This window comes from Zonotrichia albicollis, chromosome 27 (genome assembly GCF_047830755.1).
Source record: "Zonotrichia albicollis isolate bZonAlb1 chromosome 27, bZonAlb1.hap1, whole genome shotgun sequence".
In the NCBI taxonomy this organism is placed as follows: domain Eukaryota; kingdom Metazoa; phylum Chordata; class Aves; order Passeriformes; family Passerellidae; genus Zonotrichia; species Zonotrichia albicollis.
In genome coordinates this window covers 6,255,190-6,268,066 of record NC_133845.1, presented here as the reverse complement: position 1 = coordinate 6,268,066, position 12,877 = coordinate 6,255,190, and the positions used below count along the sequence as shown (strand labels likewise).

At 47.9% G+C, this 12,877-nt stretch overlaps 1 protein-coding gene across 3 annotated transcripts in view; it reads left to right on the top strand.

Moving 5' to 3' along the window:
* The window catches only part of CDON (cell adhesion associated, oncogene regulated), a 61,222-nt gene that overhangs the window by 32,695 nt on the left and 15,650 nt on the right, over window positions 1–12,877 (top strand). For all 3 annotated transcript variants that reach the window (XM_074559665.1, XM_074559664.1, XM_074559666.1), the window contains 6 exons: window positions 390–682; window positions 4,492–4,666; window positions 6,799–6,930; window positions 8,225–8,431; window positions 9,191–9,372; window positions 11,175–11,280. In XM_074559665.1, the coding sequence (XP_074415766.1) occupies window positions 390–682; window positions 4,492–4,666; window positions 6,799–6,930; window positions 8,225–8,431; window positions 9,191–9,372; window positions 11,175–11,280 (1,095 nt within the window). The remainder of the gene's footprint in view (window positions 1–389; window positions 683–4,491; window positions 4,667–6,798; window positions 6,931–8,224; window positions 8,432–9,190; window positions 9,373–11,174; window positions 11,281–12,877) is intronic.

The window sequence follows — 12,877 nt, the reverse complement described above, 5'->3', positions numbered from 1 at the left end:
TTCCTTGTACAACGACATACAAATTACTCGGTTTGTCTCACAAATTTAGCTATATACTTATTTATTTCTTTTAACATGCATTGCCATGACTTAATTTAGTGGAGATACGGTCAAACTGTGCCTGTAGACCTTGAGTTTCAGGTTTTCTCTCTTTTCTACTGTGAAAAAAACACCAAACCAAACAAAACAAACCGAACCCCACTGCTGTGCCCTGAAAAAACACCCAGGCCGCAGCTTGGCACCAGGCTCAGACCTGTGTGGGCACCTCTGGACCTGGCGTTTTGCAGCAGGGCTTGTTTGGAAATGTCACTCTGAAATGATTTAGCGTCCCCTCGGCGCGGGGCGAACGCACGTCATGGTGGGGATGTAACCAGACCCTCCCTTTGCAGTTCCTTCAGCAGCTGGCACGGGAGCAGGAGAAACAGCTCCTCTGGAGCTTGCCCAGAGCGACGAGAGCGGCGGCGATTTTGGTGCAGAAGTGGCATTTTCAAGCTCGCCTCCGACAAAATCTGCTGTGGACGCGGCCGCCGTGGAGAAGGCGTCGAGCGCCGCGGCGCCGCCCGAGGCTCCCATCATCCTGAGCCCCCCTCAGACGCCCAAGCCCGACTCGTACAGCCTGGTGTGGCGGCCGGGCCGCGCCGGGGGCCTGCCCATCAACGCCTACTTTGTCAAATACCGCAAGGTACCGGGCCCAGCCCCGCCCAGCCCCGCGCGGGGATGCACCGCCGAGCTGTGGGTTTCACAAGGAGCAGCAGGGCTGGTGGGTGTGGTGGCTGCTCAGGGGTATGAGGGCTCAACCCGGACAATGCAACATTCCCAGGGAGAGATCCTGCAGGAGACGGCTTCTAGGGGTCTCAGGCAGTCCTGCAGCCACTGGGTAACCTCAGCAAGGGCCAGGCAGCTCAGCTCTTAGCAGGGATTTCACCTCTTAGCAGGGATTGCACCTCTTAGCCAGGATTTCAGCTCTGAGTGATTTCACCTCTTAGCAGTGATTTCAGCTCTGAGCAGGGATTTCAGCTCTCAGCAGTCATTTCACCTCTGCCTTGCAAGGTGTCCCTAGGCCAATACAGGGACGAAGAGACAGGAGCTCTGTGTAGCAGTTCCACAGAGTTCCTTTCTTTATTCCAGCAATCCTCTGAAGGAGGTCAGGGATGACAACTGCCTCCCAAACAGGGCAGAAGCTGGGGTTTTTATGGGGAAAAGTGGGGTGGTACAAAGGGGGAAAAACCATTGGGTTTCACAAAATCTACATGGGATCCAAAGTGTGGTGGGAACTCGCCATGACCAAGGAGGGTTCCTCAGCCCAGGAGGGTGGAGATGATGTTATCACAGCCCACTGAAGGGACATCTCTCCAAGGCAGAGGTTTGGCATGCTTCTCTGTCTCCACACTGGTGTGAACCAGGACATGGGCTCAGGCCAGGCAGAACACAGTGTCTGAAGCACAATGTCACACACACAGCTGAAGCACAATATTCCTGTGCTCACACAGCTTGTTTGAGGGATGGCTGACATTGTCACCAATACACTGCTCTGTCTAGTTTTAAAAGTGAGATTTATCCAAGCTTTTCTGTTCTTTACAAGTGTCATTATGGAGAATGGGGCTCCAGGGCATGTTGTGTGCAGTCAGTGAGGTTAAAAATGCATTTAAAAGTGAGCCAGCTTGGATCTGTGTGTGAGAGCAGAAGGGAAGCTGAGTTTTACCTTAGTGCATCACTGAGTTTGCTGCTCTGGGTCCCAAAAGGACTTAATTAAACCGAAGTTATCCAATATGAAAGTGAACTGAAATTTGCAGGGCAGTACCTACTGTGGCATTAAAAATGGTGTGACAACACTGAGCTCTTTTCCTTAACATCACATGGTGGGATTCCTGGGGTCTCGTGTGCAGAGCCAGGAGTTGGACTCTGTGATCCTTGTGGACCACCTTCAGCTCAGGAGGTTCTGTGATTCAAGAATCAGAACCAAGCAATGCCTGCGTCTGTTCTTCCAAGCAAACCAGTTTTCTGCGTGGCAAAGCTGTTGGATTTATTTTTCATAAGCTTTTTAATCCTCTACATCCTGATCTTGTCTTAGCCTGGAGGGAATGCTTAGAGTTTTGACCTGTTGGTTCCTGAAAACCAAGTGCCAGAGTTTGTTGGTGATAATTTTCATCCAAAGGCGGTTGGTTCACATAAGCCCTGGAAGCTCTGAATGCTTTTTTGACCTTTTTGACGCTCTCCCTTCTGTCACACCAATCCTTTCCACGTTAAATGTGCTCACTCATGCATTTCTCGGCACTGAATTTATCCTGGTTTTTAGGGTGGTGCTCTCTTTGTGTCATTAAATTATTTTATTGATTTCCCTCTTTTAATAGAGGAAAAAAAAAAAGTTGGGGGATTAAAAGCCCTGGAGTGGCTGCTGTAGAAGAAAATAGTTGAACAAAGACCTCTGGCATAACCTTTGATAATCCACAGCGTTTAGATCTGCCTCCAATGTTTTATTAAAGTCTTATATTGTTTAGTAGTTTATTTTTGATGGAATCTTTGTCTTTTCCTTTGGGATTTGGGGTAATGTTTTCCTGCAAAGGTCAAGCATTAAGAGACTACCCAGAAAGTCTTTCTTTTCTTTAACGGAACTGATTTTTCACTGCTAAGTTAAAAAGTGTTTCTGCTTTTAAAAAAAAAGAAACATGCATTGGTAAACTCAAATCTTTGATATCCCTGCTGACTTTTTTGCCATCCTTAACTAAGACATGCGTTTTGTTGCCCATTTTAGCCAGTAAATATTTTTAAATGCTGAAGTTTAGGGGAAGCTGGGCAAGTACAGGGGGTATTGGGTCCAGCCCTTTAGTAGCACACAGCTGAAGGCTGACTGAAGGCTTGGAAAGTAGTTTTAGCCACAAGTGAAAACGAAAAAAAACCAGTCAAAACCAACTCTGTGCATGGAGAGGGGAAATAAGTTTATCCAAGGAGTGTTATGGTGCTTATTCCAAGAGGAGAAAATGGGTGCAAGGCTGCTGATTTGTAGTAGAAGCACTTGGAGACAAGGCGTAGGTAAATGTAGGACAGGAGTTTTGACAAGGGGCAGAGGTGCTTTGGGGTGCAATTTGGGGTGTGAGCAGTCCCCAGTTCCAAGCATGCTGTGACCGTTTCTCCCTAGTGAGCAGCTGGAGACAAACCATAGGTGAATGCAGGAAAGCAGTTTTGGGGAGGAGCAGAGGTGCTTTGGGGTGTGATTCGGAGTGTGAGCAGTGCCCAGTTCTGTACACATCATGCTGACAGTTTCTCCTATGTGCAACTGGAGACAAACCATAGGTGAATGCAGGAGAACAGCCGGAGGAGCAGACATGCTTTGGGGTGCAATGCAGGGTGTGAGCAGTTCCCAGTTCCGAGCACACCATGCTGACAGTTTCTTCTGTTTGCAGCTGGAGACAAACCATAGGTGAATGTAGAACAGCTGGAGTTTTGGTGAGGCACAGAGGTGCTTTGGGGTGCAGTGCGGGGTGTGAGCAGTGCCCAGTTCCAAGCATGCCATGCTGATGGTTTCTCCCTGGTGAGCAGCTGGAGACAAACTGTAGGCAAATGTAGAACAGCAGGAGTTTTGGTGAGGGGCAGAGGTGCTTTGGTGCCTGTGTGTGGAGTTATGCAGGGTGTCAGCAATCCCCCATTCTGATCATGCTGTGCTGACAGTTTCTCCCTAGTGAGCACCTGGAGACAAACCATAGGTGAATGTAGAACAGCAGGAGTTGTGGTGAGGAGCAGAGGTGCTTTGGGGTGCGATTCAAGCTGTGAGCAGTCCCCAGATCCAAGCATGCTGTACTGATGGTTTCTCCTTTGTGTGCACTTAGAAACAAGCCATAGGTAAATATAGGAAAACAGTTTTGGTGAGGGGCAGAGGTGTTTTGGGGTGCAGTGCGGGGTGTGAGCAGTGCCCAGTTCCAAGCATGCTGTGACAGTTTCTCCTGTGTGCGGCTGGAGACAAACCATACATAAATACAGAAAAGCAGTTTTGGTGAGGAGCAGAGGGGCTTTGGGGTGCAGTTTGGGATGTGAGCAGCCCCCAGTTCCGAGCACACCGTGCTGACAGTTTCTCCTGTGTGCAGCTGGAGACAAACCATAGGTAAATGTAAGGAAGAAGTTTTGGCAAGGGGCAGAGGCACATTGGGGGGCATTTGGGGATGTGAGCAGCCCCCAGTTCTGTACACACCGTGCTGACGTTTCCCTTGCTCCCCCGTGTGCAGCTGGAAACAAACTGTAGGTAGATGCAGGAAAGCAGTTTTGGTGAGGAGCAGAGGTGCTTTGGGGCACGATGCAGGGTGTGAGCATTGCCCAATTCTGAGCACGCCATGCTGTGACTGTTTCTCCCTAGTGAGCAGCTGGAGACAAAGTGTAGGTGAATGTAGGAAAGCAGTTTTGGTGAGGAGCAGAGGTGCTTTGGGGCACGATGCAGGGTGTGAGCAGTGCCCAGTTCTGTACACACCATGCTGACCGTTTCCCTTGCTCCCCCGTGTGCAGCTGGAGGACGGCGTGAGCGCGGCGGGCGGCTGGCACACGGTGCGGGTGCCTGGCAGCGAGCACGAGCTGCGCCTGACCGAGCTGGAGCCCTCCAGCCTGTACGAGGTGCTGATGGTGGCCAGGAGCGCCGCGGGCGAGGGCCAGCCGGCCATGCTGACGTTCCGCACCAGCAAGGGTAGGTGCAGCACAATGTGCCCTGTGTCCTGGCCTTCCAGAGACATTTGTTTAATGACATCAGTCCTTTCATGGCATCTGCTAAGCCATATGTGAAATATTCTGCAATTTATTTGCTAAAGAACAGCCTCTAATAGCTGAAATTGCTGGAGGGCAAACTTCCATGAGTGTGAGGCTGTTGGTAAGTAGAGGTTATTAAAAGCTTGATAATGTTATTTTTGGGGTGATTGTTAAGATTTGTGCTGTGAGGTTTCTCTTACTTTAAGGAGCAAAGTCAGGCGTAGTCTGTCCTTGTTGAGATTTTTAATCACAGAAGAAACTCTGCACCACTGAGTTTTCATGTGTCAACAGAGCTGTTCCTGGTTTGCTTTGCAGACACCTCAGTGACAATCTCTGCTGACCACAAGCCAGCTGTTCTGATAGTTGTGTGCAGACAGCAACAAGCACAACATTCCTAATCAGAGCGTTTTTTCTTCCAAGCTTGGACGCTGCTGCCTGTGCTCTTTAGCACACAAACAAGTAGATGTTTTTTGTACTACTGTCCAAGAATGGCTTTTAAGTGACAGAGGGTAGGGTTAGATGGGATATTTGGAATAAATTCTTCCCAGAGAGGGTGGGCAGGCCCTGGCCCAGAGAAGCTGTGGCTGCCCCCTCTCTGGAAGTGTCCAAAGCCATGTTGGATGGGCCTTGGACCTGGGACAGTGGAAGGTGTCCCTGCCCAGGGGAGGGGGTGTTGACCAAGGTGAGCTTAAAGGTTCCTTCTGACTCAAACCCTTCTGGAGTTCTGTGATGGACAGGATAGCTTAAATTTTTTTAAAGAATTTCATGTCTTAGTGAAATTTGTGAAACATACTTAGATCCTTTGCCCAACCATCCTTCTCATCATTCTATCAATGAACAGATACAAAACTGATGGCCCAAAACCTCTGAAAATCTCTCCCCTGTTAAAAAAAGTCTACAACTCCCTAATTGTGACCTACCCATCCCCCAGCACATCTCTGCCTGATGAGGGACTTTGGGTCCCTCCCAGGAACCTGCCCAACAACTCCAATCCTGGCTGGCCTACTCGCCCTCCACAGCCCAGCAGACACAGCCCCAGCCTGCACCACCCTTGGCCAGACACACAGAAATGTTCAGTATGGCTGACTGGTCCCTCACCTGCTCCAAAGGGAGCCTCATTCTTCACCTGCATCTGTCAGCATGCTAGATGAGGATTCTGTGGCTCCTGCTTACACAAAGAAACCTCTAACACAGGAGTCCTTCTGCTCCCCTTCATGGACTGTGTGCTAATGAGGTCAAACACTATTTTGAGAGGCCACAGTCATCCATCCCCAGCCTCTTCTCAGCCATCCCCTCCTTGCACAGACCCTCAGAGGATGAGTCTGAGGAGGATTCTCTGCAGAACACCCCACATTTACCTGATTTTTTGTGCTGCACCTCCTCCCTTTATCATCACAGGTGCACATTCCTCCACCCCACCTTCCTCCACGTGTCAGGTTCAAACAGCCCCCAGGGCATTGCACCAAACTGTGGCAGAATCCCATTCCACCCATTCTTTTCTGTGAAAGACATCCTGGTGTTCATACTCACATTCCTCCTCCTACAAACCCTCCCAGCTTACTGGGGGGCTCAGAAAGCTTCACACCAGCAAAGCCACTTGTCACAGCCCATCATATAAACCCAGATGGTGCTTCCTCTTCACTGTCCTGTGATAAATCCCTGCAAACTCAGGGGAGTCAGTACTGCCACCCCACCCTGCTCCACACTATCCTGCTAGAAGCCAAAAGCCCTCTCAGCCTGGTGTGCTGGCTCCAGCTGCTTCCACAGCATTTTTACTCCTCCTCTAGGCATGGATTTCAGTGAGTAATTTTCTCCATCTGGTGATGTTGTGATGAGTGGGCTTGGCAGCACAGGCAGGAGCTGGCAGCATCACCACCAAGCACTGTGGATGTCAGTGCTGCACATGGACAGTCACCCACCCACAGCCTGGGTGGGAAATCTCTCCCTGATTGCTCTCCTGACTGTCCAGCCTGGGATTTGAAGCCAGGGCAGCACAGTAGCAAGTGAGCATTGACAAAGAGCGTTTCCTTATGCAGGCCCTACACTGATGTACTGTCTGTCAAATCTTCTTAGAAAGAACATCATCCTCGAAGAACACGCAGCCTCCATCTCCACCTGCAGGAATCCCCAAGCATCCCATTGTTCATGAAGGCACAAATAATAACTTTGGTGTCATCCTCCCGGACCTGTCTCGCCACAGTGGAGGTAGGAGTGTGGATGGTTTGTGATTTGGGCACTAAAAGTTGTGTTGCAAGGAGCTGTGTCTGAGTTAACCTGTGTTTAGAGTTAACCTGAGCACTCCAGGTGCTTGTATTGCCTCCTTTATTTCCTGTTTATTCTCTTACACAGGATATTTCCTAGGATGCTGCATGTGTGGCTTTCAAATAACAAGAGAATTTTTGCTTACAAGACATATTCTCACTGTTCATTTTTAAACCTGTGGTATCTTTTTGCTAAATACTCTGGTTTTCTCTTTCCTTCCACTGAGAAAGAGCCAGAGGAAAAGGAAATGGGAAATGGCTGCTTCAGAGCTTTAAGTTCTCAGAGTGTGTGATATCTGTTCTGAATGTTTTCCTGTGGCTTCCCAGGGATAGGCTTATTTCTGATGGTGAGGAGATATAAGCACTTCCCAGTAGATGTGATGTTTGGCCTGGTTTCCAGTGAAAAGAGCACGTTTATAGTCCTTTTTCTCATCCCCCGTTCCCCCAGCCTTTGAACTCCTTGGCCTGGTTCAGGCAGATTTACTCAGGGGCTGAGATCTCAAAGGTATCTAAAATTTGGGGTGAAGCCAAAGGTGAGTGGAGAGGTTTAATAACACAGGCAAGGAGCTGAGCTTGTGGCAGCACTGAATGTCAGAGGAGCCACAGAAAGGCCTTACTGGTGCCTGGCTGCAAATGCTGAGCTGCTTCATGGCCCAGAGCTGCCAGCCTGCTGCTCCTTGCTCCTCTCCTCTCCTCAGCACCAGCTCCATGTTCATGAATCCAGGCTGGTTAATAAAGCCTCACAGCTCTTAAAACCAGATTTACTAACACCCCTCTTTCCCTTCTCTCTGTCCCACTGCTGCCTGTAACTTCAGTGAGTTCCGTAAGTACATCCTGCTGCATGCCTTGTTCTCTCTTCCTTCTCCTTTCTCCAGCACTCCTTAATGCAGATGGGTTGAAGTCCCATTGGGTCTGGGGGGATTTTGGGGACTTGAAAATAATAACCATCATGTTTTTCTTGTTCACTTCGTGTATGTGTCTGTTCTCATGTAGAAATGGTTGGAGTAGTGCAATACCATATAATTTTTTAATATTATATTGGTAAGATAATCAATTCCTCATGCATTGTCTGCTTATCATCCATCCTCTTCAGCAGTGGTGATTTCAGGAGGATTTGAGATTCTCCTTGTTAATATGTGAAATCCAACACAATCATCAGCAACGAGCCTAATCTGTTATTAGTGCAAATGAAGTTTCAGCTGACTCTGACCCTCTTGTACCCGGATTTCCCCGTGCAGTTCCAGAAGCTCCTGACCGACCCACGATATCCACGGCCTCGGAATCGTCCGTCTACGTCACGTGGATCCCCCGTGCCAACGGGGGCTCCCCCATCACTGCCTTCAAGGTGGAGTACAAACGTCTGGGGCGCAACAGCGACTGGCTCGTCGCAGCTGGCAACATCTCTCCCTCCAAGCTGTCTGTGGAAGTTAGGAACTTGGAGCCAGGTAGCAGAAATGCTCTTTTCATTACTGCAGCTCTTTGGGGTTTTTTCGTTTTAACTTCTGCTTGGATTACCCCGTTTCTGCTCGATTAGGTTTGGGTTTTGTGTATGGCCTAGGAGCTCGTTACATGAATTCAAGTTGATTTCTGGCTTTCCAAGTGGAAAAAAACCCCACCATAATTTAATACTTGCTCATGTGGAGAGGAGGGTTGTGTATCACTGCTATTTTTAACTTAATTGTCCTTCTAGTGAACATTCAGAATGTGGAGAAAAATGCAATAATGGAAAAATGTCTGTCCTGACTTCTTCCAGTGTCTAGCCCCGAAAACTCAGGCAAAAAACACAAGAGAAGCGAGAATGGATGGTGATAGGGATCCTTTGAAGCATCTTCTCAGTGCCCACCAGTTTAGAGATTTCCTGGGCTGATGGAGGTATCTCCAATAGCCCTGAAAACTCAGGCAAAAAACACAAGAGAAGATGGAGTGGATGGTGATAGGGATCCTTTAAAGCATCTTCTCAGTGTCCACCAGTTTAGGGATTTTCTGGGCTGATGGAGGTATCTCCAATGCCTTTGGACATTCCTTGAGTGACTTCTAGAAGCTGTTTATATCTCCACACCAGCCTGTGGCGAGGACTCCTCTCCTTTTCTAACTGCATGCCGTGCAAAAAGTACTTCCTAATCTGTTTAGTCTCTCCTTGAATCCTCTTTCCAGCACTTGTTTTGCTACAAGGGCTTCTTTCTTTTCCCTCTTTCCCTTAAAAGGAGAAATGTACCGGTTCCGCGTGATCGCGGTGAACACGTACGGGGAGAGCCCGCGCAGCGCGGCGTCGCGCCCGTACCAGGTGGCCGGCTTCAGCGGGCGCTTCTCCAGCCGGCCCATCGCCGGCCCGCACATCGCCTACACCGAGGCCATCAGCGACACCCAGATCATGCTCAAGTGGACGGTGCGTGCAGCTCTGCCTCTGCTCGGCCTCTTCTCGCTGTAGGAATGACGGGGGGTAGGACAGTGGAGACAGATGGAGACGAGAGATCTCTGCAGCCAGGTGGTGGAATTTGGGGTTTATTGCAGAGGGCCTGGGTGCAGGGCCCTGCTGGGAGCTGCGGCCACAGCTCAGAGCAGGACGGAGAGAGGGGGAGAGAGGATGAGAGGGTAGAGAGTAAAAGCATAAGAGCAAAGAAGGGTACACTCTTATGTACGAAGGATACAAGACAGTGAAGTTCCCATTACAATACCATAAATCTTTTTCTGTGTTGAATATTCTAATTCTCACCAACCAATCTAGTACAAGATACAAATCCTACAGCATTTACATACAGCCTGTAAGAATCATTACATTACCACACTGTGCTACATTTTAAACCCTAAAAACTCCTCTTTGGGCCCCTTCTGCCAAGCTGTAGGGTCTGCTCTGACCCTTGGGCCTGTCTGCAAGCAGAGGGTGTTGTTCCATCAAAAGGGGATTACCTTCAGCCAGCCACACCATTGTTTTCCAGTTGTTCAGTAACTGAGGTATCTCAAAGCTTGCTTTCATTTCAATCTCGCTTATAGTTTCTATATTCTCAAAATCTTTTGCCAGACAATCAAATTTATAAGGCTTTCCTATTTCTTCTTCCCCAACACTTACCACAGTTTGTACTGCAAAGTTAAGGATTAATGCTGTTTGTGGAGTGGTTTTCTTCCCCATAAGACATAGAGATGATTGTGTTCCTGGGGCTGAAGCACTTCATGGCTGTATGGTAGAACTGGGGCACTTAATGGGACTTGTGCCTCTCGAGCCCTTTGCCCCCATTTCCAGACACATTTTCCCGCTCAGAGGCAGCGCTGTCAGTTGTCTGTTGCCTTTTGCACCATCTCCCAGCTTCCCTCCGCCCCACTCCCCTTCCAGCTCCCCGGGGACCCGCACACCCCGCTCGGGTTACGCCAGATGTGCCCAACTGGCAGCTCCAGTGAGAGGCTGCAGCCGCCCCGGTCCACCTGCTCTGGCACAGACACCTCAGAGGCACCAGTGGGCTTAGCTCTGTCCCAAGCCCTCTTCATGCCATGAGTTGTGAGTGAGTTGGCTCCGTTTCCTGCAATTCCTGCTGCTTTTGTCAATCCAGGCTGGGGTGGCTGGGAGAGTGTTTCAAACCCGCCGTCTTCCCTCACATCCAGTGGAGGTTTCATGTTAGAGAAACATTTTCCTTTCCCCTGTTACCTCGTCTATTGTAAACAAGTACTTTAAAGTCCTTATTGAAACCCACAGAAATTCTTTGCTCTTGTTTTGAAATCTAACCCCCTGGTATACTTTGGAGGATTTAATGTGTAGAGTTCCCAGTGTTAGTTTGCTCTGCTAGCTCAGCCTTAAGAGATGTTAAGGATAATAAACTTAAAATAACCTCTGGTTCCTCAGGAGGCTGCATAACTTAAAGATTCTTGAGCTGATTTTTAGAGTGACCTTAACTCTTTCTGAAGAGTTTTATGGTTTTAACTTTTCCATTTCCATTAATCATGCAGATTTTCAGGCTGTGCATGATCAAACCCTAACTGAGGGTTTGGGAAGGGATACGGGAGGAAAGAGTCAGCCCAAACTCAGTCTCTTGTACCCATCCTACTCTCTGTCTACTCAGGGGAGCTCAGTCACTTTCACTTACACAACCTTATTAAAAATACCCATATTTGCAGAGCATCAGCTACTCGGTGGCGACAGCACAGCAGGACTCAGTTAAAACTTTTCTCCTCTCATGCAGTCTTAAAATTCTTTTGCAGTACATCACATCGAGCAACAACAACACGCCCATCCAGGGATTTTACATCTATTACCGGCCCACGGACAGCGACAACGACAGCGACTACAAGCGCGACATCGTGGACGGTACGGTGCCTGCTTGGAGAAGGGCAAGGACACCCTGTAGCCATGTTGGCTGTGTTTATATGAAATCTAAACTGCTTTTCCCAAGCAGTCTTTATAATATATCTCACAGGAGGAGCTATCTCAGCTCCCTAACGTCGGGGTTTGCCCACACGTGAGCTGGTTTCTTCCTTCTGAAGCCTCTTTGACGTGGAAGCTTGAGGGCTAAATGCTGGGTTTAAGTTTGGCTTGTTATACAGCTGCAAAGCCTTAAGGAAGGTCCATTTAAACTGGTGTAGCTTCAAGTTGTGTAAAGAGGGAGCAGTGTAAATGAGGTTTAACCCAGGATAAAAACATCTGGGTTACAGACTGTACTAACAGCTAGATGGCTTTTAAAATTATTTACCCCAGCATGGACTTTCTAAGCTGGTAGTATCTTGTGTGTAATTGCCCTTCCCTCCTCTTACCTCGCCTAATCACTTCTCCTGCTATAAGGAAGTTGCTTTTAGCCTCAAGTGCTGCAGCACTCTGCAAATGCAGCTATGTTTGTGCTTCATTTTGCCTTTTAATCAAGTTATTTTTTTCCCCTGTGCATATTAGATCATCATTTTCCTGGAAGAAGTTATTAGATAATGTCTATATTAGTCCAGAAGTGGAAAACCCTTTTAAAAATATTTTATTTAATGTCCTTATTGCTCGGCCTGAGCAAACGCAGTGATCTCATTCTGGCCCAATGACGTTAATTATTTTTTTCCCCCTCATTTATTCAGTTACAAGAGGAATGGACCTTTATTTTGAAAATTTTCCCCTGCCAGACAATACTGCACATAGTACTTTGATGCATGACATAAGCTTTTGCACACTATAAAGCTATTAAAGGTCCAGAGTTTGAGCTCAGAGGCTTTAAAGAACCTTATGCAGGCTTCACCTTCATCTGCAAATGTATTTTAGCCTTTGCTAGACAGAGCTTGTGTGTTTATAAATCTTATACACTGAGCAGTTAGTTGTTTAAGTGGGCTCCACTGTGCTGTGAAATTAGCTTGTTTCGGGTTTTTTTCCGAGCGTGTGTGTATTGAACTCTTTGTGGCAGTCTGAAACCATTAGCAGCTGCTCCGCTCTGCCAGAGCCTGCAACAGAAATCACTCGGTGGAAAGATTTAAACTTCAGCTTCTCTTTACTGTGCTCCCCTAAATTAGCTTTTCAGGAGGAAAAAAAAAAAAAGAGAGAGAACTATTTTCAATTAAGTTGTGATTGGAAGCACTTGATGTGAAATATGTAGAGGAACATGTGACTTAAGGTATTTTTGCCATAAATCACTTGTTCTTTGCTCTTTTTTTTTCCCCTCTGTTACCTTTGAATTAATCTGCTTTATGACAGGGAATTTTATCTTGAAATGACTGCATGAGTTGTGGAAAAAGTGTTGTGATGCCTGTGCTAGCTAAGTGCTTGCCGCAGGCTTTCCTCACCGCTTCCTGTTAAGTCTTGTCTTTCGAGACATTCAAAACTCTGCAGAAACCTTTTTTTTTTCCTTATAAATGCCGCTGCAGGCAAAATCAGATTTTATTTGAAGGAAAAAACAAGCAGAAAAGCTCTGATGGCTCCTCGGTATCTCTCAGCCGCT